This window comes from Aedes aegypti, chromosome 3 (genome assembly GCF_002204515.2).
Source record: "Aedes aegypti strain LVP_AGWG chromosome 3, AaegL5.0 Primary Assembly, whole genome shotgun sequence".
Classification (NCBI taxonomy): Eukaryota; Metazoa; Arthropoda; class Insecta; order Diptera; family Culicidae; genus Aedes; species Aedes aegypti.
The window spans coordinates 275,483,192-275,508,810 of record NC_035109.1 but is presented as its reverse complement, the minus strand read 5'-3'; the positions used below and the strand labels follow the sequence as shown (position 1 = coordinate 275,508,810).

Sequence of the window (25,619 nt, the reverse complement as noted above, 5' to 3'; positions counted from 1 at the left end):
ATAGGCCAATTTCCATGCTTTGTGTTTTCCTTAAACTAATTAATTTTGTGGTAAAAAAACATTTAACAAATTTTCTAATGGAAGAACAATTATTACCGGAATATTCATTTGGATTCAAACAAAAAATGTCAGCAGTAAACTGTGTTAACGCATTAATATCTCATATTAAAGAAGCTAAAAGAGAAAAAGAAATAGTAATAGCAACCTTTTTAGATTTATCTAAAGCCTTTGATAACGTCAACATTGAGAAATTATTAGAAATCCTTAACAATATACAGACTCCCCCCGAAATAATCAATTGGATATACCATTATCTTAGTAAAAGAAAAGTCATCCTAACACTAGCTAACGGAACAAAGATAATAAGAACTACTAACAAAGGACTCCCTCAAGGTTGTCCTTTATCACCTGTGTTATTTAATATTTATACTATGGAATTACATAAGTTATCAGGAGAAGATAAGATTTTCTTTCAATTTGCAGATGATTTCACTGCTATAGTTAAGGCGAAAACAATACCTGAGGCAGAAGAGAAAATGAATACTTTTTTAAACCAAATTTTAAATATATTTAATAGTTTAGGAATGCAAGTAAACCCCGACAAATGTGCAACAGTAATTTTTACAAATAAATTTCACCCCACTACAAGAATCACAATAAATAATATACCAATAGAAATAAATCCCTTTCACAAATTTTTAGGAATAATTCTAGATCACAGATTAAATTTCAATAAACAGGTGGAATACTCTACTACAAAAGCTAAACGAAAAATAAATATATTAAAAATGATAACAAAAAAGAAAAACGGAGCACATCCGGAAACTGCTCTTAAAATCGCAAAAACGATTGTTCAACCCCATCTTGACTATGGACTTACAATATCAGCAGGAACGTCAAAAACATCATTTACAAAGCTAGAAACTATCCAACACTTGTATATTAGAACGGCAATGAGATACTTAAAATCTACACCGAATCATGTTATTTTAGCCGAAACAGGAGAACTACCGTTAAAGGAAAGAGCAGAATATTTAGCTTTCAAAGAAATATCAAAAAATATTTACCATAATAACACTCCAATAGTTCCCATTCTAAATAAAATGATAGGATTAGAAGAAACACCAAAACACTGTTCATACTTAGAAAACATAGCTAACATTAACAATTTCCATTTACTACAGCTAGCCAAACCTAAACCATTCAACCCTATCAAAAATTTAGTAATTAAATCAGAAATAAAGAATTTAACAAAAAAGAATATTACAAACAAGGTACAAAAGCAAATGGTACTAGAAGTAATTCGATCACAATATACAAATAAATACCTTATATACACTGATGGATCTAAAATACAAGACAGAACTGGATACGGTTTTTATGATAGTAATGAAAAAACGTCATACAGCGGTAGACTTAAAACGCAATTCACCATAATGAATGCTGAACTATCTGCGATACTGAGGGCAATTGAACATATCCTTGAGAAGAATATTAAATATCCAGTGATATTAACAGATTCGAAAAGCGCAACCGAATTATTAAAGAATATTGAACCCACAGAGAATTATTTAATCAACGAAATTTTCCATAAAGTTAATCTATATAACGGCGAAATAATAATACAATGGATCCCAGGACATGTTGGACTTCTAGGAAATGAAAGAGCAGACTTGGCAGCAAAACTAGGAACGAATATGAATAAGATAGACGATCTGAAAGTAACTAAAAGCGACCTTTTACTAAACGTTAAGAAAGAAAACTACTGTATTTGGAATCAAAGATACAAGACTATTTCTACAGAGAAAGGTAAGCAACATTTTCAAATTCTACAAGACGTAACTTCTAAGCCATGGTTTTACAATTCTAACTTACCCACAGACTTGACTATAATATTATCTAGATTAAGATCAGGACATACAGCAACAAAAGATAGATTACATAGTTGGAAACTTATTGAATCAGATAAATGTGAGCAATGTAATGTAACAGAAAACTTAACACATATTTTGCACCACTGCCCTAAATTTCAATCAGTTAGACAAAAATATCCAATACTATCACAATTTACAGACATTACACTTATTCTAGCTGAAAATAATACTGATAAAATAACCCAGATAGCTGAATTCATTAGAGAAATAAAAGTTAGTGTTTGAATATTAAATCCGTTTTGTTAACTGAATTCCAATAAATAAATAAACTTAAATTGACGTTTGGTCAGAACATACTCCCGGTACTGAAATCAAATATATTTGACTTGCTTATTCGCCTTTTCGTTAAAAAAATGACATACGATGATGTCAAAATGCAAAACAAGACTTGGCTGAAATGGACCGATAGGTCTGCGCCAAAGCGAGAAGAAGAAGAAGAAGAAGAAGAAGAAGAAGAAGATTCTCCGGTGGTCCGGGAGGAGCAGTGCAAAACCGCAGCTGGTGCGTGGAGGAGGACACGGGAATACGACGGACGGATTGAAGCAAAGGTGAAAAAGTACTGAAACCCGAAAAAAGTAGTGTTGTCCGCAAGAGTGAAGAAAAGCTGCTAATTTCGCGTTGTTCACCGCAATTTCGGGCCTCGGAATGTCCTCCCAGATTGGCTGCCTGGAAGTGAAGTGTGCAGTTGGTGGAATTTTGCGAGTGGAGATGTAATCGGGGGATTTTTTCCTTTCCATCCCATGGTGGAGTGATTTTTAATGGCCGTGTTCGATGATAGTGGCAGCAGTAGTAGCAGTACCAACAACAACAACAACAGCAGCAGCAACAATATTATTTGCAAGGTGAAAAACAGCAATGGTAAAATCGTTGTTGGAAGCAGCACCAGTTCCAGCAACAGCACTTCGACAACAATTACTAGCAAAGGAGGAGGAACAGTTCCCAGTCTGTCGCTGTACGAGGACGGGAATCTCCGGATCATGTCCCGGACCGACACGGACGATACGGATGACGAGCAGCAGCTCGAGGCGTTGGATCCGGTCTCGCAGCTCGAGGAGGACCTGCGGAACATCAAGTCCGTGATTCACGTCACCCGGGAGAACATCGATGCGCTGAATGCCAAGTTTGCCGACTTCCAGCAGCCGCCGGCCCTCTATTTGGAGGAGTACCAGGAGCTGACCTCGAAGCTGCACGACCTCGAAACCAAGGAGCAGGAACTGATGGAGCGGAAAAGTCAAATGCAGGCCCAGGCCCTGGCAGCCCAGAGTGAGCGGGAATCGACGAGTGAACCGAGCGAACCACCCGATCCGGAGGAACGCGTCGAGGTTAGTATTGGGTTTTTGCATTAGAGTGCGGCTTCACAGACGGATTGGTGATTGATTTTTTTCTGTTCCCTTGCTTTTCTGTCGTCGCGCACAGGGATGCCAGACTGTGGGAGAGTTTTGAATTTGGTCATCATGGATAGTAATTGATACGTTAATTTAAACATGTATTTTAAGACAGGCTTTGGACATATAGGGAAATTGAAATTGCTGCTTAAACCCGATTATTCACTCTACTCGATACATTCTCAAGGGTATGCGCTATGGAAACTCTCAGCTCTTGATCAAAGACAAATTTAGGAAGTTTTAGCCATCAAATTCCTAGTTTTGATACGAGAACTAAAAAATCCCACTATAACGGTTTCTCCGGTGATCATTATCGTGCTATTTTAGTGACCACAGGAACAGACTGGCCATACATTCGTTTTTGTATGATATGGGTCGCATGGTCAAAAAATCAGGTTGTTTGAGCCGTATAATGTCTAGTTTTGGTAGTTGGACAATGCTAATTTAAGGCTAAGTAGTCCGTCATTCGTTTTGGCAACAATGATGACTTTTCAGCTTGCATTACAAAGTGATAAAACTCAGTCTTTACAGCTTATGTTGACTTGAAAAAGTATCACTGTACCGTAAAGTGCCCTAATTCAGCGCATTGCCTAATTCCGCGCATTTCATACAAAATTATTTATATATGGAAATACACATTAATACTTCAGGAACTTTTAACGCCATTTGATGCTACTTTGATTTAGAATAAGTTTGAATCACGTATAAAAGCAAATGAAGCAGTTTTTTGCGGCGTAAAAAAATAATCAGTGGAGGCCCGTCTAAGTAGAGGCCATTTCCTTAGCGTCCGTGCTAAGACTGTAGGACACAAACAAACGTGATTTCTTTATTATTATTTTTTTTATTTTTCATGCAATATTCTATGGAACTACTTGCTACAGATATGTTTCTTGATGCCTCTATGAAATCTTATCAAATATTAGCATAATTATTGAGATTTATCCCAAAATGTATTGCGCGGAATTAGGGCACGTCAATTTTTATTAGTCCCTAATTCCGTGCACTGCTATTCACAAAACAATAAACAAGTAAGACATGCTATATTCGTCTTCACAGCTGAATATTTATCTGAGGAAGTATTTTCATGCATAAATACGTTTCACAAACAACCGGAATATCGGGAAAGCCCACTTACAGGAAAACTAGCGGCCGTTCAGAAACCACGTGGTCATTCATGGTGGGAGAAACAGTTTGTTCAAAACCAAGGCCCATAAACATTTGTTATTGTATGAACAGTGCAGAATACAAATATACAGACTTAAATTATTATTTATTATTATTAAATTTAAGAGGTTTTAAATTTTATAACTTCATTCTCCTCTAATGAGAAGAAAAAGGAAACAAATTGGTTTTGCATTAGCCTATACAATCAAATCTTATCAATAAGTTGACTATTTTTAAGAAACAGCAACAGTTGTTCTTCAGTGTTAGAATCGTTACTTAGAATATCTCGTACTGATGCAGGTAGGTTAACATCGTTCCGATAGTTGTCGTAGATTGGGCAGGATACAAGCAAGTGCTCCACTGTCAGGCGACACAGGCATACTTCACATTCAGGAGCATCACGAGCATTTCCTAAATAGTGGGCGTGTGTTATTTTTGTATGTCCAACTCTCAGACGGGATAAAATCCTTTGCTCCTTGCGCTTCTCTCTGTCGTTCCACTTTTCTGTAGTTCCTTTCACCTTCCTCAAGAACAGGTCAGTTTCCTTCGACCACGTAACTTTCCAGGCAATTTCTATAGATGACGCAATATATTTTCGAATGTCGTCACCTGGTACCTTGGTGCTTTGACGCTGGCTGGTTCTACCGACAGCTGCGAGTCTATCAGCCAATTCATTGCCAGCAATTCCCTTGTGTCCAGGAATCCAGCAGAATGATATGTTGCTTTTATACTTATTTTCAATGAGCTGTACCCATGGATGTCGTGATTTCCCACTCTCGATTAACTTTAGGACACTGGCAGAGTCAGTAAAAATCACTACAGGAGCATCTGATGGATACATTTCTTCAACGGCTAGCTTCAAGGCGGCTGCCTCAGCGGAGAAAACGGAGCAATAATTGGGTAACCGAAGCGATTTGTTGATACCCGGACCATATACCCCAAAGCCTACATTGTTTCCGAGCTTCGAACCATCTGTATAAAGTTTAATGTGGGATTTGTAATTTGTTTCTACTGTTGAGCGGAACTCGGCTTGTACTTTCAGTGGAGAATCTTTTGTTGAGAGTTTATGTTTCAGTCCCCAGTCGATTCTAGGGCTGGGCATATTCCATATGCGATCGGATATCCGGATCAGCTGTAGAACTTGTGGTAGTCGACTTCTTGTTAGATTTTTAAACAAATTATTAGCAACCGTTGATAAAAGACATTGGGGAGATTTATGCTTCGCTTTTTCGGCATATGATGTTGCACGTGTGGCAACAACTTTTGCTAACAAAGAATCAAATGGGAGAAGTCCAGCCTCTACGCACGATGATTTCGTTGGTGACGACGGGAGTAATCCTGAGGCTTCTCGTACCATTTTGTTATAAAATTGTGAAAGCGATTTTTTGAATTGTTCAGTATTGCGGCATGTTGCTTCTACACCGTAGAAGATTTTTGACAAAATCAGACTATTGCCAATGTTCATGATTGTTTTCCGGTTACTGGTGGATTGACACCGACTAATTGTCCGAACTAAACAGCTTCTCTGTTTCAGATTGGTTTTTAGCTGTTCGAAGTGATGGTTAAACGAAAGATGTCTGTCGAAGTACACTCCTAGTATTTTTGTCACCTTTCTATATGGAATGCGAATATTGTCCACTGTTACTTCCCTAGACCATGGATTATGCCGGTGGTTACATATATGAGAGATAGAACATTTCTCTGCCGCCATTTGAAATCCAGTTGAGTTTGCCCACCTTGCAACTGCTTGAAGCTTGATGCGAACTCGAGTTGCGTTGTTTCCCACAACAACTAAGACTATGTCATCTGCATATACGAATATTAGCACATCTTTCGGGAGAACTTTGAAGAGAGACTCCATAGCGATCAAAAACAAAGATACTGCCAAGACCGAGCCTTGAGGAACTCCGTTTTCTTCTATACAGGTGCGTGATAACTGATGTCCTATTGCTACTTGGAAGCAACGTTTTGATACGAAGGATTGAATAAACAGGGGTAAATTGCCGTTCAATCCCCATTCATGAAGCTGACGAAGAACACCTTCACGCCACACTCGATTGTAAGCTTTCGAAAGGTCTAGGGTAGCTATGTCGATGTGCAGATTTTCGTTTATCGCTTGGTTCAGTGTATTACCTAAGTCCGTCATATATGTTGAAGTGCCACGACCTTGACAGAAGGCATGTTGACGAGGGTCGAGCAGCTTCCTTTCTCTGAGACATGTCATCAAGCGACGATTCACCATGCGCTCCATAATTTTTCCGTTGCAACTAGTTAAGCTGATGGGAGGAAAATCTTGCACATCTTTCGACCTTGCTCCTACTTTGGGAATTGGAACGACGGTACTATTTTTCCACTCATCTGGAAAGCATCCATTGACCCATAACTGATTATAGCTATCGAGAAGTTTTTGCTTTACGTGGATAGGGAGCCTTTTGAGAAGTGGATATGCTATTAAGTCAGGCCCGCATGATTTTCCCTTGGCATGATCTAGCGCCCAAAGTAGTTCTGACATAGTGAACGCTTTGTTGTATGATTCGTCAGAGGTGAGTGTGTCGAGGGAGAAGCTTGTTGGGTTGACTTCGATTTTTGTTTTCTTGGCCAAAAATGATTCGGAGTACAAAGCAGATGAAGAGATAGAGCTAAAATATTTGCCTAACTCATCCGCGATATCCTTTGGATTATCAGTATAATGTCCATCAACTTTTAGTTGAAAACCAGAAAAGCGTCTTTTTCCTCTTAAGGCATTCAGTCGCTGCCATATTTCCTGAGTGGATGATTTGGGGCTGATACCATCGATAAAATGTTGCCACGAAGATTCTTTAGCTTGCTTAATTATTGATCTACATACTCTTCTTGCCTCCAGCCAACGTTCCTTCTTCGCGTCGTGAAATGGATCATCTGATTTTGTGCGCTTCCAGACACGTAGGGCCTTCCTACGCAATTTAATCGCGTTTTTGACCTCGTCACTCCACCATGGGACGGCTTGTCTTCCTGGCGTTTTCGAAGTCCGTGGGATGTGTTGCTTGGCTGCGCCAACGATTATTTTGCCTAATTCTACTGCTGAATATTCCCGATTCATTTCGATTTGACTGTCGATGTTTGACTCAAAGGCTTCCCAGTTCGCTCGATCAAATATCCAACGCCGTCTTCTTCCAGTGCATGGGGGGCTGTCATTCCCAAGGATTTCTATAGGGCAGTGATCGCTGCCTGCTGGGTCACGGTGAACATGCCAGCGGAGATGACCAATAATACTGCTGGAACACAACGATAAATCAATAGCGGTTCTTCTTTGTCCGCTGATGTAGGTATCGCTACCATCGTTCAAAACGATTAAATCGTATTTTTCGCAAATCCGCATTATCGCTCTACCTCTGGGGTCATCCCGTGAAGAACCCCATGCCCTATGATGTGCATTAAAGTCTCCCAGAATCAAAAAAGGGGGCTCCAAATAAGACAGTAGATGGTCGAAGTCGAGTTCAAATGTAGGGTACGTTTGAACTGGAATATAGATGCTTACCACGGTACAGTGAAAGCGACCCTCAAGCATTGGTGTGTCCACAGGTATATTCGAGTGAGGTTCGTCTATACGTACAGCAAGGGCGGATCCTTGGAAAATGTTGCTACCGGTCAGTGTACGCCACGTATATCGGCCCCGGAGCAAGGAAGCCAGATCACGTGTAGCGTTGGAGCGCAGATGATGTTCTTGTATAGCCAAGACTGTTGGTAGGTTTTCTCCTTTGATCAAGGCATCCAGGTCGCTTAGGTTTCGGTATAAGCCGTTAATATTCCACTGGATAGCTAAACGGCGGCGGTTACTTGGTGTTTCGGTTAGGCTACTGTGTGTACTTGTTGGAGATGGTGGCGCTTCTTGCACATGCTGCCTGTTAGGGTTCCAGAGGGTGTACTCTAGAAGGTTCTCTCGTTGTTGTAGGGTGTTTTCTGAAACGTTTTTAGAAGCACGATGCGTTGGGAGAGTCTTAGTGGGTAATTGAGAAATACTTGCCCTCGATGGAGGGCAGTCCACGCCGACTGCCGCCAGAGGCTCATCGAGCGAGCTCGGAACATCCCTGGTTAGGGTCGGCGTGGAAGGCCTCGCGCTTGGCGAATCAGAGGTTACGGCGGTATCTGCTTTTGAAGGCATCTTCTGGGGGTTGTGTAGATTTTGCAGTTTGTTATACATGGAGGAGTTGCAGCCAACATCGGCAATAGTTTGGGTTGCTGAAACGTAACGTTTTGAAGTATGGTGCGTTGGGTAATAACTAGCAATCGAATGAAGGATACTTGCCCTTGATGAGGGCCAGTCCACGCCGACTGCCGCCAGAGGTTCATCGAGTGAACTCGGAACATCCCTGGTCAGGGTCGGCGTGGAAGGCCTCGCGCTTGGCGAATCAGAGGATTCGATGACTAATAATTTCGACGAGGTACTGGGTTCTACTTGGAAATTGTGCAGCTGGTCATAGATACAGGAATTTGATAAGGCAGCTTCCGGTAGAGGTTTTCTTGTGTTTTGATGAAGTTCGAAAGCGTAATCCGATTTATTATCCATTGAAAAGCGTTTTTCGTTTATTCCAATATGGAAGATATTCCGTTGGGTATCCGTTGTCTTGTCCATATGTATTGCGAGGTCCGTTATATGAAGGTTGATTTTGCGAAACTTGTGCTACTCATCTACTTCAACGGTGCTTCCATTAGCATCTGGCGGAAGGGATGGGCGTTTGATGTTTTTAAAGTTCATATCAGTAGGGGAGATTTCCATGGCATGTTTCCTGCTTTTGCTTCGCGTTCGTCTTTCGTTATCAATTTGACAATTTTTATTTTCGTTTCTCCTTGCGCTGTCGCGGGCCATGGAGGGTGGGGATTTGAAGCTTTGATCCTTTCGTGATAATCGTTGTAGGCTTTGGCAAGATTCTGAAGATGATGGTTTCGTTGAAGTTTGGGCCATTCCCGGTTCCTTTCGTGATTCGGTATTATTTTTGACTTTTTGTTCATTCAAAATAGTAGTGAGTTTGGTTTTCAATGATTTAATTTCAGCACGCAGTTCAGCAATGATTTTATCCTTGGCAGATTCAGATTGGTCTAATCTCTTTTGAACCTCACTTGCTAATGTTTCCTTCGTGGTCTCTGCAAAATAGATTTTCCGGGCCTCAGCAGATGAAATATTGCGGTCGATTTTCATGCGAATGATGTTTTGCTCGTCCTTGTACTTTTGGCATGTGCGTGAAGTAACCGGATGAGAGCCCTCACAATTCTTGCAATAAGGAGCATTGCTGCACTTTTCTCCATCCTCTAGGCTGTGAACTTGAGAGCATTGAAGACACACACCTGCCTGGCCACAGAATTTTTTAGAGTGTCCGTAGGAGCCGCAATTAAAACAAATCATCGGTGTTGGATAGTAGGGTCTCACTTGAACACGAAGTTTGCCAAATAGTACGATTTCAGGAAGGATGGTTCCGTGAAATGTCATCACTATCAGCGGTGTGTTACGAATAACTCCATTAACCCGCTTAATGATACGGCGAACCGATTTCACACCTTGGGGTTCGAGATATTTCAGAAGAGTATCATCATCAACATCTGTGGAATCCGCTTCATAAACTACTCCTTGCACAACATTCAGCGTGGGATGGGAAATTACTTCAACCAAAGTACCGTCAGTGAGTTGTGAAATTTGGCACAATTTTTTCATTGCTGCCTTCGAGCTGGTACGGAGCAGATAACGGGTTCCTCTACCCTCCTTGGTAATCGTGACTTTCGATGATTCTCTTAAACCTACCGCTACATCAATCGATGCACTAACAATGAACGGATTTGGTAGTGCTTTATGGTGATCACTGCTTGAGGCTTGAGTTTGCGAGACAGCATCTTCTGGCTTACGACGCATTAGTAGTACCATAGTTTGTCCTAGCTCATCTTCGCTTAACATCCAGTCTGGTTGCCTTCTCACTAAAACTAACCCCCCCGGGTCATTTTGTGGCCCCCCATGGGGGCCCAATTGGACCCCGGCCATGAGGCCACGATGACGATTTTTTTTTTACACTTTTATACGTCCCACTTCTTTTATTTCACAACCCCGATAGGTACCGTTTTATTATCAACTTGCACTCGGGTTGAAGCAGACTACGATTGTTCAGTTCACAACACAATAGAACGCAAAGCAATAACGCGAAGCCGCATTCGTTTGCTTATTGGCGACGCTATTAGGCAGTAGTATTTTGTGGTTTTAACGCACTATATTGCCCTTATCACAAGTGCTGGTTACCGATAATTGTTCCGTATTTCGAGAGTCTCTAGTTGAACTAACTTATTATATTAAATTAGTCGAAAAACCGACGAGTTTTTGCAAAATAATACGAGCGATCGCGACACAAGTGTAGCTAGGTATAGTATCCCGAACTCGATGTGTATACAGACTTAAATTATTTTACAGCAATCCGTGAATTTCACCGTAATCTCAACAGCTGAAAAGTTCGGTGAAATAAATCAACGGAGTACGGTAAATTTTTACAGTTTTCGGTGAAATTTCACCGGAATCCGTGGAATTTCGAAGGAATTACGGTGTTTTATTTTGCCGAACTGTTCAGCTGTTGAGATTACGGTGAAATTCACGGATTACGGTAAAAAATTTAAGTGTGTAGAGGTAGTCGGGGCGGTTTCGCCAAACTGCATAAATTTTTGAAATTTCTTCTGGAATAACATGCAATCCCCGAAGTTGACAAGGAATAGGAAAAATATTAACGTCATATGCAGCCCAGATTCCGCTGTCGCGAAACGTCCAAATGCAGCCAGTCGTTTTTATAACTGAAAAATTGAAAAGTATTGTATTCAAAATAAACTGTTATAAAAACCTCAGTGCTCGGAGCAGTTTTTCCAAAGATGCTGATAAATCTAAACACAAGACTATAGTTATTTTTAATGTCTGCCTCTTTTTCTGGTATGAAATTTCACTTCAAACGCTTTTTATGCTTCAGTGTGATGCAATTGCATATTTGCTGGGATGTTCATGTGAGGGTTTGAACGGCTTGCGCATGATTGATGGAAACACAGAGATGAATAAGAAAAAAACTCAGCAATGACGGAAAAAGAAGACCGTCTTCGCGAGTCTCGTCTCAGAAAAAGAATATAACAAATGTTTATCCTTATATCATGTGATAGTCGAAAAATTATAAAAAAAAGTCTACGTTACGGCTCATACAAAACTTTACTTTTTTTCATACAAAAAATGTTATGGAGGGGGATAGGGTGTTGAAAATGTTCAATTTCAGCGTTACGTAATGAATGGATGCTGCCTTATATAAAATTAATGTTAATTTGATTGTTTCGCGAGTGCGCGGAATTAGGCAATTTCAACGAGTGAACTATTAAAAAAAAAAATCACAATTGTAACGTTTGAATACAGTCTAGTTTATATTTTTCCCATAATCTAAAACAGATTTGCTAGCGATCCACCCAGAAAGCTTTTTTGTTGGTGCAATACTAATTTTTAATTAAGCATTTGAAATGTTTTTTTCGTTAACTGCGCTGAATTACGGCACTTTACGGTACGCGCTAACATACATGAAGTATGCTGATACTTTTTCAGCTGTGTCAGTGCAAAACCAACTGATTTTCTTTGATTCGAAATCGTGAGATGAATTAGCAACAATCATCAACGACGCGTACAAATTTCAATGACGGCCTACTTCGCCTTAAATAGACTAGTATTTTTCATCTGAGACCACTAGTCACTAAATAAGAAGTGAATTTGTTGACATAAGTATGTACTCCGACTCGATGGTGGTCGGCCAAGTGTCAGGGTCGGTTCTGCAATTCCGGTTGGAGGGTGATTTCCGGTTCTCATGCGCCTCGACGACTTGTTACCGATACTACGTTACGCTCGTTCTACTCGGTCTAGTCCCCGACGGAGGATCTAGCCTACTCCGATCGCGCCCGATGGTCTCCTCTCATCAATAGAAGCAGTCGCCACCGTGTTTCGTTCTATATTGAACCTCGGGTAGTCGGACACAACATGTTCTGGCGTTTCTTCAATTTCCATACACTCAGGACAGAATGGTGAAGGCGCATGGCCGAATCGATGCAGATTCTGCTTGAAGCAGCCGTGACCTGACAAGAATGTGTCGGATAGAAGTTCACTTCTCTGTGCTCCCTGTTCACCCAGGCCGATAGATTCGGGATGAGCCTGTGGATCCACCTGCCTTTCTCGGAGGCCACTTAGCCACTTAGCCAGCGAACGAATTCTTGCCAACTTCCTCGCCTGCCTAGTTTCTCTTCGCTGATAGCAGTCGATGTCTTCGGACAGGATGATGCAGATTGGGTTCATCCCAGCGATTACGCATGCCGCCTCCGACGATACAGTCCTGTACTCACTCACCACCCGCATGGTGATGAGTCGAAACGTGCTGTTTAACTTATCCCGATTCCGCTTGGTCTGTAGCGCCGCGTCCCAGGCTGGCGCACCGTATCTTAGTAGCGATGTTGATACGACAGCCAGAAGACGCCTCGTACTGCTTCTAGGACCACTTATGTTGGGCATAAGTCTTGAGCGCATGCATAATCGACGTGACTGTTGAAGTTCAGCCGATCGTCTAGCATTACGCCCAGGTGTTTCAACTTTCCCTGTGATGTTATGGCATGCCCCCCAACAGTGATCTCACCGTGTATGACTGCTTTGCAGTTGCTAACTAGTAGCACCTCCGTCTTTTGGTGGGCTATCTTCAGCTTGACTCCCTCCATCGAATCTTCCACTAGACCAATTGCCTCCGTTGCCAGCATTTCTACTTCCTCCTGCGTCTCGCCTATTACCGTTAGGACGACGTCATCGGCGAAGCCGACAATCTCGACCCCCTTGGCTAGCTCCAGCGATAGGACACCGTCGTACATCGCATTCCACAGCGTTGGTCCCGGTATGGAACCTTGTGGGACTCCAGCCGTTATTCTTATCTCCTTCGGGCCGGCGTCGGTTTCATACCTCAGTACACGGTTTTGGAAGTAGCTCTTCAAAATCTGACACAAGTAGTCGGGAACCCGCATTTTGTGGCGATGGCCTCCCAGCTGGCGCTGTTGAACGCGTTCTTCACATCTATCGTGACCACGGCGCAGTAACGATCTCCTCTACGCTTTTGTTTCAATGCTTTCTCGGCCCTCTCGAGCACTGTCCAAATCCGGAATCCAAACTGCCTTTCTGATAGCCCGTTCTCGCTCTCTGTGCATATCATCACCCTGCTGAGGATAACCCGTTCCAAGAGTTTACCGAGTGTATCCAGTAAAGATGTAGGCCTATATGATCCTGGATCCTTGGGCGGTTTTCCTGGCTTCGGCAACAGTACCTGTTTCTGAATTTTCCATATTTCTGGAAATTGACCTTCGTCCAGGCATTTCTGCATAACCTTCCTTACCATATCTGGATACGCAAGAACCGCTGCTTTGAGTGCCACGTTGGGGATTCCGTCCGGACCCGGGGCTTTGTTCAGCTTCAGCGCTTTCACAGCTGCTATAAGCTCCTCGTTGGAGATCTGACGAGCTTCGGCATTTCCTACCTTCATTGCCATAGGGTGTGGCCGGCCACATTGTAGGATCATGCTTTGGGAATAGACCCTCGACGATGACTCTTAGTTTGTCCGCACATGTTTCGGCCGGCGTCGATGGGCCCTTTATTTTCGCCATTATTACTCGGTAGGCATCTCCCCAAGGCTTAGCATCAGCTGCACGGTACAGCTCTTTGAAGCAGTTGGACTTGTTCAGCTTAATCTCTCGTTTGAAAGCCGTTCTGGCTTGCTGGAACACAATTCTTCGCTCTTCTCGGACTTCCTCGTGCCTCGCTCTCTGATATCGTCTCCTCGTTTTAAGACAAGCGGCGCGAAGAGTGCAGAGTGCCTCGCTCCACCAGTATACGGGGACGCCGGTTGTTTGATGGCCTCCGTTTTCTTGGCATTGTTATGTCACATGCCCTGACCATCGCCCTTGTCAGCTCCACCTTGTTTTTTTTTTTATTATTTATAGCAGGGAACAAATAAGCTTCAAAAGCCTGGCCTGTTGTGTGTTGGCACGGTGTGGGACTCACGTTAGGCGTGCTTAACCACTAAAAAACTTTCCCTACTGCTCCTGTGTCTTGATCCCCCCCCCGGAACTACATCAGGCAACTTCATCGGGGGAGGGCTGTGCTCATGCAATTCTGTTCTCATGCACTTCGTCAATCTAAGCCTCCAGCTGTTCTGCTAGTTCGCTGTTGGAGCTTAATGTCGTCAAAAACGCTGATCAGTACATCAATACGACATTTCTACGGTGTCTCTACGACTACTCGTTTTGCGCAATTGGCGGTTGAAGATCTCGCCGGGGCTTTGGACAGCTTTCTGTGCGACGACGCATACTTCCCTTGGGCTGGCCTCGCGTCAGAGCCCTGTTGAACTTCTTCTGGACGCTCATGTGTACTTCGTTTTCTACGACGACTCTTTCTCCGCTGCTACTGTTCGAGCTCTCCTGGTTGACCACTTGAATGCCGAGGTCGGCCCAGCGATTCCGGTAGGAGGATGACTTCCGGTTCACTGGCACCCAGACGACCTATGGTTTGTGACGATCGATGCTACTCGGTCTAGTCTCCGACGGAGAAGCTAGTTTACTCCAGCTACGCGCTTCTTCATGCTTCGATACTGGCCGGTGGAGTGCCGAAGTCGGTCCAACAATTCCGGTTGGAGGATGGCTTCCGGTTCACTGGTGCCCCGACGACTCAAGCCGGTGATACGCGGCAGATGTTCTCCTGAACTCATCCGATGTTATCCGGGCAGAGGCCAAGGTCGGATCGTAGGACCGGAAGAGGAGAACTTTCGGTTCACAGGCGCCTCGACGACCATTTGCCGGTGCTATTTCGCGAATTACTCAGCTAGACCCCGGCGGTGGGCTCAGCCTACTCCGACTTGACGTTGGTCAGCCAAGTGCCAGGGTCGGTTCTGCAATTCCGGTTGGAAAATGGCTTCCGGTTTGCAGGCGCCCCGACGACTTTTAACCGATACTACGCTACACCCGTTCTACTCGGTCTAGTCCCCGACGGAGGATCTAGCCTACTCCGATCGCGACCCGGAGCTCTCTGGTCTTCACGCCATCTCCATTGCAGCAACGACATAATCACCGTTATTCCCCTGTTCACCGCTTTCCAGGTGCTTTCATGCTGGCACATGTTCTGCACGATGTTGTCCGGATTTAGGATGCTTGCGGTTTCTGGCATCCTCTCGCTTCGTATATCCCTGAATCAAGGGCCGTCGAATATAACGTGCTCCGGTGTCTCCTCGATATTTTGACAGGTCGGACAATGTGGAGATTCTGCGTGTCCGAATCTGTGCAAATATTTCCGAAAGCATCCATGGCCTGACAGAAACTGGGTCAGGAAGAAGCTGACTTCTCCTTGCTTTCTGGTTGTCCACACCGACACGTTAGGAATGAGCCAGTGGGTCCACCTTCCTTTCTCCGAGTTATTTCACTCCTGCTGCCACCTGGCCATTGTTTCCAATTTAATGGTATTCCTCACATTCCTAGTGTCCCTTTGCTGGTAGCATGCGATGTAGCTCCACCTTGTGTGTGTATGTGTGTGTATGTGCGTGTGTGTGTTACAAAAATGCCACTCAATTATCTGAGCCGTTTGTCAACCGATTTAAACACTTTTAGCTCCAAATGAAAGCTACAACATTTCCATAGAACGCTGTTGAATTTCATTGCGATCGGACTTTTCGTTACAGAGTTATGATTTAAACAGTATCGTGAAGTACTAGAAAAAGCATATTCTAATATTTTCAAGTGTATGCATTTTGATCAATTTCTCAGCCATTTTTGAACCGATTCAAATTTTCATTGAAATCGGATTACTAGTAACATAGATATCAATGGATGAATTTTGTAAAGTGCTAGAAAAAATAATTATTTTTATTTTAAAATATTCAACCTTTTACATTTTGATCAATTTCTCAGCTATTTTTAATCCGAACTAAGCTCTTTTTTCATCGATTGAAAGCCCTGACTTCATTCACAATCATATTGCAATCGAATTATAAGTTACAGAGATAAAAATAGATTTTTTTCACAATCATATTGCAATCGAATTATAAGTTACAGAGATAAAAATAGATTTTTTTTCCAAAAATCTCCAAAGTGCCTCTTTTTTTAATTTAAACCTGCATATAAATTAAAAAACAATCGCTGGCAAAATTATTTTAGGACATAAATTTTCCATTTTATAAATACAAATACATGAGTTTTTGTAGTTTTCAAATTCATCTACAAAATCGATATAATAAAATTCCAAATGATGTAAAACTAATGCCGCTGATTTTACTTTTCGATTTTATACGAATATTTGTTATAAGCAATCGCCCCATCAGCTTTGGTTAAGAACGTTTCACATCACCCGCCGTTGGTTCTCCTGCTCGCCGATAGTGAACCATATGAACCGCTAACCATATCTCCGGTTTCATACGATTTCAATAGAGCAAATCAACAGAGAATAGCGGAATTTTTAGCCTCTGTAGACTGGCTTGAGGTTCTTGATACGAATGACGTTGAAAATGCTGCCCTAACTTTTACGCATATCTTAGGGCATGTAATTGAAAGACATGTACCCAAAAAAGTCCATGGGACCGCTGGTCCACCTTGGCAAACTCAAGAACTCCGTCGCCTCAAAACTTCCAAGAGAGCAGCCCTCAGGCTAAAATCTAAGCATGGAACGCAGTCTCACCGTAATCACTATGTGAGTGTTAACAACAAATATAAAAGCACTAGCCGGCGTTGTTTCAGACGATATCAGCAGCACATTCAGCAAAATCTCAAAACCACACCTAAATCATTTTGGCGGTACGTGAACCAACAACGAAAGGAATCCGGATTGCCTTCTACTGTGAAACTAGACGATAAAGTTGCCTCTGATAGAAATCAAGCTAGCGTTTTTTGTGACGAGATGTTATCAGAGGAGTATGTAGCACTTGCTGCTAGTAACGTTCCGTTGGTCATGGAGACATTGAACGCATTTAGTGTCGATGATGGTATGATTGCTAGAGCTGCCACCCAGTTGAAATCTCCGATCAATCCCGGTCCCGATGGAATTCCTTCTTCCTTCGTGAAATCGTATATCGAGCAGTTGCTCTTACCTATCCGTCATGTGTTTGCTTTGTCCCTAATGAGTGGAACGTTCCCATCGGTTTGGAAGAATGCTATCATTTTTCCAGTTCACAAAAAAGGCGACCGCAAAGATGTTAGTAATTATCGTGGGATCTCGTCACTTTGTGCTATTTCAAAACTCTTTGAGTTAGTAGTAATGGAACTGCTAATAGCTCACTGTAAGCAGTTCATAAGTAATGAGCAACATGGTTTCATTCCTGGGAGATCTACTACCACCAATCTCTTGAGTCTTACATCCCACGTTTCCGATAGCTTCACTGAACGTGTTCAAACAGATGTTATTTATACGTATCTGACTGCTGCATTTGACAAGATCAACCATTTGATAACGATCGCAAAACTGGAAAGGCTCGGAATTTCCGGACTAATGCTACGTTGGTTAAATTCCTACCTTACAGAGAGACAGGAACAGGAGGACTGGAAGGACATTTTGCCGAAACATTCACGGCTACCTCTGGAATACCTCAAGGAAGTCATTTGGGTCCTGTGATCTTTTTATTGTACTTTAACGATCTGTACTATGTAATTAAAGGGCCACGATTAAGCTATGCCGGCGATTTAAAAATGTATCTCCGTGTCCGTTCCATCTGTGATGCTATAACTCTACAGAACGATTTGGATGCTTTTGCAGGATGGTGTAGTTTGAACCGCATGGTGGTGAATCCTGAAAAGTGTAACGTTATATCGTTCTCACGGAGAAAAGAGCCTGTCTATTTCAACTACCAGTTATTCGGAAAAATACTTCAACGAGTTTATCATGTGAAGGATTTGGGTGTCATTCTGGATGCCCAACTAACGTTCAAGCACCATATGTCCTACGTCATCGCGAAAGCTTCCAGGACTTTAGGATTTATCTTCCGTATTGATAAGGAATTCACCGACGTATACTGCCTCAAGTCACTCTTCTGTTCGCTTGTACGTGCGACTTTGGAATATTGTTCGACGGTTTGGCACCCACACTATCAGAACGGCGTTGAAAGGATTGAATCGGTTCAACGTCGTTTTATTCGTTTCGCACTCCGCCGACTTCCTTGGCGCGATCCACACCGATTACCAAGCTATCATAGTAGATGCCAATTGATCCATCTTGAGACGTTACAGTCACGCCGGGACATAAACAGAGCGATGATAGTTGCTGGCCTGTTGCAAGGGAGAATCGACAGCCCCGCTATTCTTGGACAGGTAGATATAAGTGCTCGCCACCGGAATTTGCGAGCTAATTCTATGTTACGACCACCTCTACGACGAACTAATTTTGGACAAAATGTAGCTATAAATGGGCTGCAACGCGTATTCAACAGAGTAGCACCAACGTTCGACTTTCATCTTCCAAGACATACAGTCGGCCGTAATTTTGCCGAAATACTTACTCGAAGAATTGTTTGATTTTTATTGTGTATTTGTTTTTATATTATCTTGACCTATTTTGTCGTAAATTTAAGTAACCACACATCATTGGGACTAATTGTCTGTTCGTGTAAACAAATAAATAATAATAAGGTATGCAGCTATTGGTACATCGATACTATACAAGACAAGTACATTGATAGGATGGTAACATGGGTAGACCCTCTTAAACTATGATAAAAAGCGTATGAAAAGTAATAAAGTTTGATATCCGCCTTTTGACGTGCAGTTTCCGACTTTCACGCAAACCATTAAACAATTAGAAAAGAGCAGATATATTATAGCCACAACATACTAAAGTTTAGTAATTCTGACACAAGGTTCCAAATGAATGATGAATAATAATTACCACAAATCTGTATGGAAATGTAAGATGGGTTCAGTCTCACCGTCGGTGGATGAGGTCAGGTTTTTAATTTCAACCTGCACATAAATCTTAAAAAAAAAACCGCTGGCAAATAAATAAATAAATTAGCTTAGCTTAGCTTAGCTTAGCTTAGCTTAGCTTAGACTGACTACACATATCAATGGTTGCTATTCCGTGATTGACCGAAATCAGTGAAAATGCACAAAGAATCAACTAGAAGTTTGGCTGGGATTGGCCATAATCTTCAGTGCCTCTATTTATACAGGGTCAATAACGGCGCCGGCCACGTCCTTGCAGTCAGGTGGGATTGGGGGAAGGAATGTTAGTGTGTAACCTTTGCTATTTGGAGACCGTGTTTGCCTCTGCATCTCCACAAAGGTTACTGGGAGGGATGTTTGTTAATGGGAAGGATCGTTGGGTCACAGGATTCACTTTGATAAGCGATTAGACCATGATAAATAATGATTTGTGAGATATATACATGCTTATTTGTAAATATAATATTTTCATTTGATATGAACAATTTCTATGTAGTGGAAAATTATGCCGACACTTGAGGTGACGAACCATTCAAAATTTGTTGAACAAATACCTAAATGTAACATTCCTACAGCTGTCAGGACGAAAGCATGTGTTATTATATTTTACTCATTTGAAAAGAAACAAAAAACTTTATTGGTTGGAACATCATAGAACACTCTTATTCTTATGCCGACACTTACAGTGGCGGACCATCCAAAGTTTGTTGAATAAAGTGAACTTTTCGCAAGTCTACACTTGTAGTGTCGAACCATTCAACTTTTTTTTTTAATTACAAAAATAAAGGTAAAAAGGGGTGTTCTGAAAATAAAAAAAAATGTTAAACATAAATAATTCATGAATCAGAGTTTGTGTCGACACTCACAGTGACGAACAATTCATAGTTTGTTGAAAATTCATATTTACGTCCCACAATTGTAGCGATTAAATGTGCAGTCATACATATTTTATAGATTAGAAATAGTAGCATGAAACGAGCTCACCAATTGATCCTTTATCCTTCACTGTGCAGCCACAATCCACTCTCAGCCTCACTCGTTTGCTCGGCTATATAAAAGCACTCAGAAAAAAAAGGCGCGCGACCCGAAAAGGAAAAAAAAACTTCGCTGCCCAGCAGCAAGCGTCAAGGTTAAAGGATCAAAAAGAACTCACTGGCAAATAAATAAATAAATTTTAGAAAAACTTGGAGCACTTGTGTAGGAATTCTTGAGCAAACTCTTCCTATAATCTTTGGAGGAACTCTTGGAATGTGAAGAAATCTAAAATGATTTCTCAAAATACAAAAAGCCTTTCTGGATATCAGCCTTCAAGAATATGAGGATAATTTCCTTGGGCGATATTATCAGAAATTTATGGAAGATCTCCTGAAATTGATACTAAAGGAATCGTTTAAAAAATCTTTCTGGAGTTATGGAGTAATTCTTGAAATTGTCTCTGGGGAATTTTTTGTGTAATCTCTGTAGAAATTATTTGAACAATCAGCATAGATACTCTGATAGAAATACTTGTTTTATTTTCTGAATAACATTCAGGATAAATTGCTATAGGTTTCCTACAATGAAACCTATAAATGATTCGCGTTTAACGTTTTTGGAGAACTCCTGATATATCCATGTAGAATTTCTTTATAAATCCGAGCTCTGAATAATTTCCTAGAATAGCTGGAAAGATACTTCTTCCCTTCAGCAATTACTGGAGGAATCACTAGAGTTTTTGGAAGTACTACTGTACTGCCCATACTCGTATAACAGTCCCATTTGATTTTTTGCCACTTTTGAGTTAGCTCCATGAATAGTATTCATTTTAAGTGTATTTTCTAAAATCATGCTCCAAATTATAACTTTGTATGGACGAAATGTGAAAAAAATATCAAACCATGTGCGTCCCATATTGATAGTACCCGCATATCAGTCCCATTCGATGATTATGAAGAAATTAAAGTATACCTATTCCTATGATGATTTCTGAAAGCTTGCATAGGGATTTTCATTTCCTTATAGAAACAATTAAACAAATCAGGGAGGTATAAATTATCTATAATCCAATGAAACTCTTATTTTTGTTTAAAAAGGTTTTACCACAACGACTTTTTTGTTTTTCGATCAATAGTAACACCCTGAGACGAGACTCGCGAAGACGGTCTTCTTTTTCTGTGATTGCTGAGTTTTTTTCTTATTCCACTTTGTGTTTATACCAATTATGCGCAAGCCGTTCAAACCATCACATGAACCTCTTAGCGAAAAATGATTGAGTTTGCATCACATCGAATCATAAATAGCCGTTTGAGTGAAATTTCATGCCAGCAAACGTAGTAGACATTAGAAATAATTAATCTTCTGCTTAGATTTATCAGCAACTTTGGAAAAAACTGCTCCGCTGACTGAGGTTTTTAATAACAGTTTACTTTGAACACAATACTTTTCACTTTTTCAGCCATAAAAACGGTTGGCTGCATTTGACGTTTCGTGAGAGGGGAAACTGGGCCGCATATGACGTTGATATTTTTCCTCTTCGCGAGTCTCTCTCAGGTAACACCACATCTGCCTGTAAACAAAAGTAAAGCAAAATAGTTTTCCTGAGACTATTTCACTGCTCCATTCACAATCGTCCTGCGGCCTATCATAATCAGAATCTCCGGCAGGCTGAAATCCAACAGCGAGGAGTGAGGAGCTTGTTTGGCCGCCGCTAGATTACGCACATCGTCGCTAGCACTATCGACAGTGTTCACATGGTCAAGCTAAGGTCTGCAACACCAAATGCACGCATCAGGATTATCTATATCTTGCGAATCGCCATTTACCTTCATCAAGTTGCCCAAAGCATGTTAGACTCATGTTTCTTTGATATTTTTTAAATCCTCCACCCGTCATGTGCTGCGATTTCAGCAAGCCTTCCATAGAGCCGACCGTAACAGTTAATTTGAACTCAGGAAAATCTTCACCATTTTCTCATACATTATCACCACTGTTCAACTTAAGAACTTCAACATTGTTACTATTGAAAAATAGTTGATAACTGAAAGCTGCAAAACAAAAAGTACATAGTACACGGTTGTAAACTTGAACAACAATGTGTCAAGGTGCAAGATAACAAAGTAAGCGAATCCCAAGTAATGGGACTGGTATGCGGGTATTCAAGCGTTTAGTGAGAAAAATACTCGGATAACGAGTCCCATCTGCAATTCCACTAATTTTGATAGGGAAAAAACAATCACTTTTACTAAATTTTAATTGTTTACGGTTTTGGCACATTGCAATGATAGTATATTGAGCAATGCCACCAGCATTTACTACTGCCAGCAGCGGCAAAACGAAAATGTTGGTTTTATGTTTAGAAGCGTTTTTCGCGACATCATGATTTTCCTAATGGGACTGTATTGCGAGTATGGGCAGTGTAGGATATCTAGAGTTTCCATGATTCGATCTTAGACAAAAGAAGAACACTTCTAATAGGTATTCAATGATGATTTTTTTCCTATTCTTCGCAGGTCGACAGCATGTGCGGCACACTCAGCCGCCAGTCCAAGATGCTACTGCGGGCTCACTTACCAAATCAGCAGCGAACATCGGTCCAGGTGGTCCCCGGAATGCGGTTGAAAGATGCACTCGCCAAAGCTCTCAAGCGACGTAACCTTACCTGTGACATCTGTGAGGTAACGTCGGCCAACAGCGATTACCCGATCCACTGGGACACCGATGTGAGCATGCTAAATTGCGAGGAGGTGTTTGTCCGCATTCTGGACATCGGGTTTCCCACTTACATCTCGCACCAGTTCATTCGGAAGACATTCTTCTCGTTAGCGTTCTGCGAGTGCTGTCGCCGATTGCTCTTCACGGGATTCTACTGCAATCAGTGCAATTACCGATTCCATCAGCGGTGCGTGGACAAAGTGCCGCTGGTGTGCAGTAAGCGCCACATGGACAACACCTTCTATCACCATTTGCTGGCCAATCCGGAGAGCACGGTAGGAATAATCAATCCCGGCACCGGTGGCTACAACACTAGTCTGCGGCATCCCCGTTCGCTCAACCAGCAGGACCGATCTAATTCGGCGCCAAACGTGTGCATCAACAGTGTCATGAAACCGCTGTTCGGCGCGGTAGACAACCGACCGTTGATCAACTGCAGACCACTCCAGGTAGTTGTAGATAACTCCGAAACGATTGGCGTTCTGTTTACTTTTCGCTTTCGTTCAATATTAATTGAAAATGTGCTTTCTTTACAGGCCCAAGCTAACCAGGAACATTCACATTCCACTCAAGCATCGCCAACGAACACGTTGAAGCACAGCAAACGTCCGAGGGCACGTTCGGCCGACGAAAGCAATAAGAATCTGCTCTCGCCACGGGACTCGAAGCAGTCCGAGGAGAACTGGGTAAGTATCCGTTGTGTGATTCGAAGCGTTCAATGGTCCACGAATTTTTGCAATGTTCTAAGGGTGATATAACAGTGATACAGATTAAGACTATCGTTCTACACATAATTGTCCCATGTTCAAAAATATACTACTGAGAGAACTGCGTTTGGAGATTTTGATACATTTCTACCGCATATTGATTGGCCAAAGTTGAGACAAATGTAGTAATTCTACACATTTTTTTAATTCCTTTACTAGTTGGTATTATTTTAACCTTCCTAATGCATTGAGAAAAAGTTACACATTATGAATTAAGGGTCAAAAATGCCTCATCACTTTAAAAAGCTCTCAAAAATCAATTTTTGAACCAATTTTTGTTCCTTTAGTTCTATTTGAAACATATGAAACTGGAGAATGGAACCCTGAACATTTTTTGCAAGTATGGCCACTCGACACAAGGGCCCGAAGGAACCTGAAACTTATTTCAGAAGAATCTGGTACATATCATATGCAGAAGTTCATACACATGTGGTACGACGGTTCAAATTGCATGATTTTTCATTCCGATTTACAAGAGTAGCAAGGGCACCAACAATTATATTTAGCCGGATTTTGTCAGAAAATTCCGGAACCGTGTCTTGATAGGGTGTGATGTGGACATTTTCAGACCATTATATAGTTCCATCATGCGAGAGCTCAAAATTCATGATCTTTCATCCAGATTTAAATAGACACCATACCAAATATCAAACATAAAATTCGTCTTCTTTTTTCTTGCGTTACGTTTGAACCGGGACTTAGTGTTCCTAAGAGAATTTTTTCAGTTATTCACTGAGAGCTATCTTTGCCGTTTGAATGTTTGTGCATGTGTATATCATGTGGCAGATACGAAGATACTTTATGCTCTGGAAAGTCATAAAAATTCCCAAATCGAAAAGATCTTCGACCGATGGGATTCGAACCCATGTCCGTCAGCTTGGTCTTGTTGAAAAGCTGCGTGTTACCGCTACGGCGATCTTGGCCTATCAAACATACACTTAAGGCTTCAGTGAAGTACAACTAATCACTACACATATAAACTGAATCGTTCTGTTCAAAATTTTAGCGTAATCAGGCCTTGCAAACACTTAAATTTTGAATGGTGGGTGAAGATTCGGATTACACATCTTTAATTCACTTTAATTAATAAAAATGTTCTTCATGATTTTTATTCCGGACACAACCACACTTTCGCTTCATATTCCGGACACTTTGATTCGAATTCCGGACAACACAATCATAATAGTCGAAACATTAATTAAACGCACTAAGCCGTTAGAACGACGTCAAAACTAGTTGAACATTGTAAAATTTCATGGATTGCTATGTAAAATATTTATAAAAATCATCTTCAAAATAGGGAACTTTTTGACGGCGCATTTTGAAACTTTTCGAGTGAAATCTTTCCCATACAAAGTAGAGTGTTCGGAATTTGAAGCTGTCCGGGATTCGAATCTAAACGGTAACATAAATTTATCCGAATACTCGTAACCATTTCCGCCGGGGTAAATTATGAAAATTTGATAATATAGCGAGTTGGCATCATTCAACATCCTACTATTCATGTTTTATACCTATAAGTAAAAAGTATTTTTATCCCTGGAAAATAAGAACGTTTGTCCGCAAACGCAATTTTAGGACCAGTTTAAACATAACTCCAAAAAATCTCCAGAATATCTCCAGAAATTTCTGCGGAGACTTTTCCTGAGATTTCTCCAGGAATTACTTCCAAGATTTCTCATGGGATTTTACTAGAAATTCCGCAGAGATCT

At 41.5% G+C, this 25,619-nt stretch overlaps 1 protein-coding gene across 1 annotated transcript in view; it reads left to right on the top strand.

Annotated features, from left to right (window-relative positions):
• Positions 1-2,387: 2,387 nt before the first annotated feature.
• LOC5579530 (raf homolog serine/threonine-protein kinase phl) overlaps positions 2,388-25,619 on the top strand; it is a 41,855-nt gene continuing 18,623 nt past the window's right edge. The window contains exons 1-3 of the mRNA XM_021855008.1: positions 2,388-3,256; positions 22,939-23,592; positions 23,677-23,826. Of these exons, the coding sequence (XP_021710700.1) occupies positions 2,693-3,256; positions 22,939-23,592; positions 23,677-23,826 (1,368 nt within the window). The 5' untranslated portion in view covers positions 2,388-2,692. The remainder of the gene's footprint in view (positions 3,257-22,938; positions 23,593-23,676; positions 23,827-25,619) is intronic.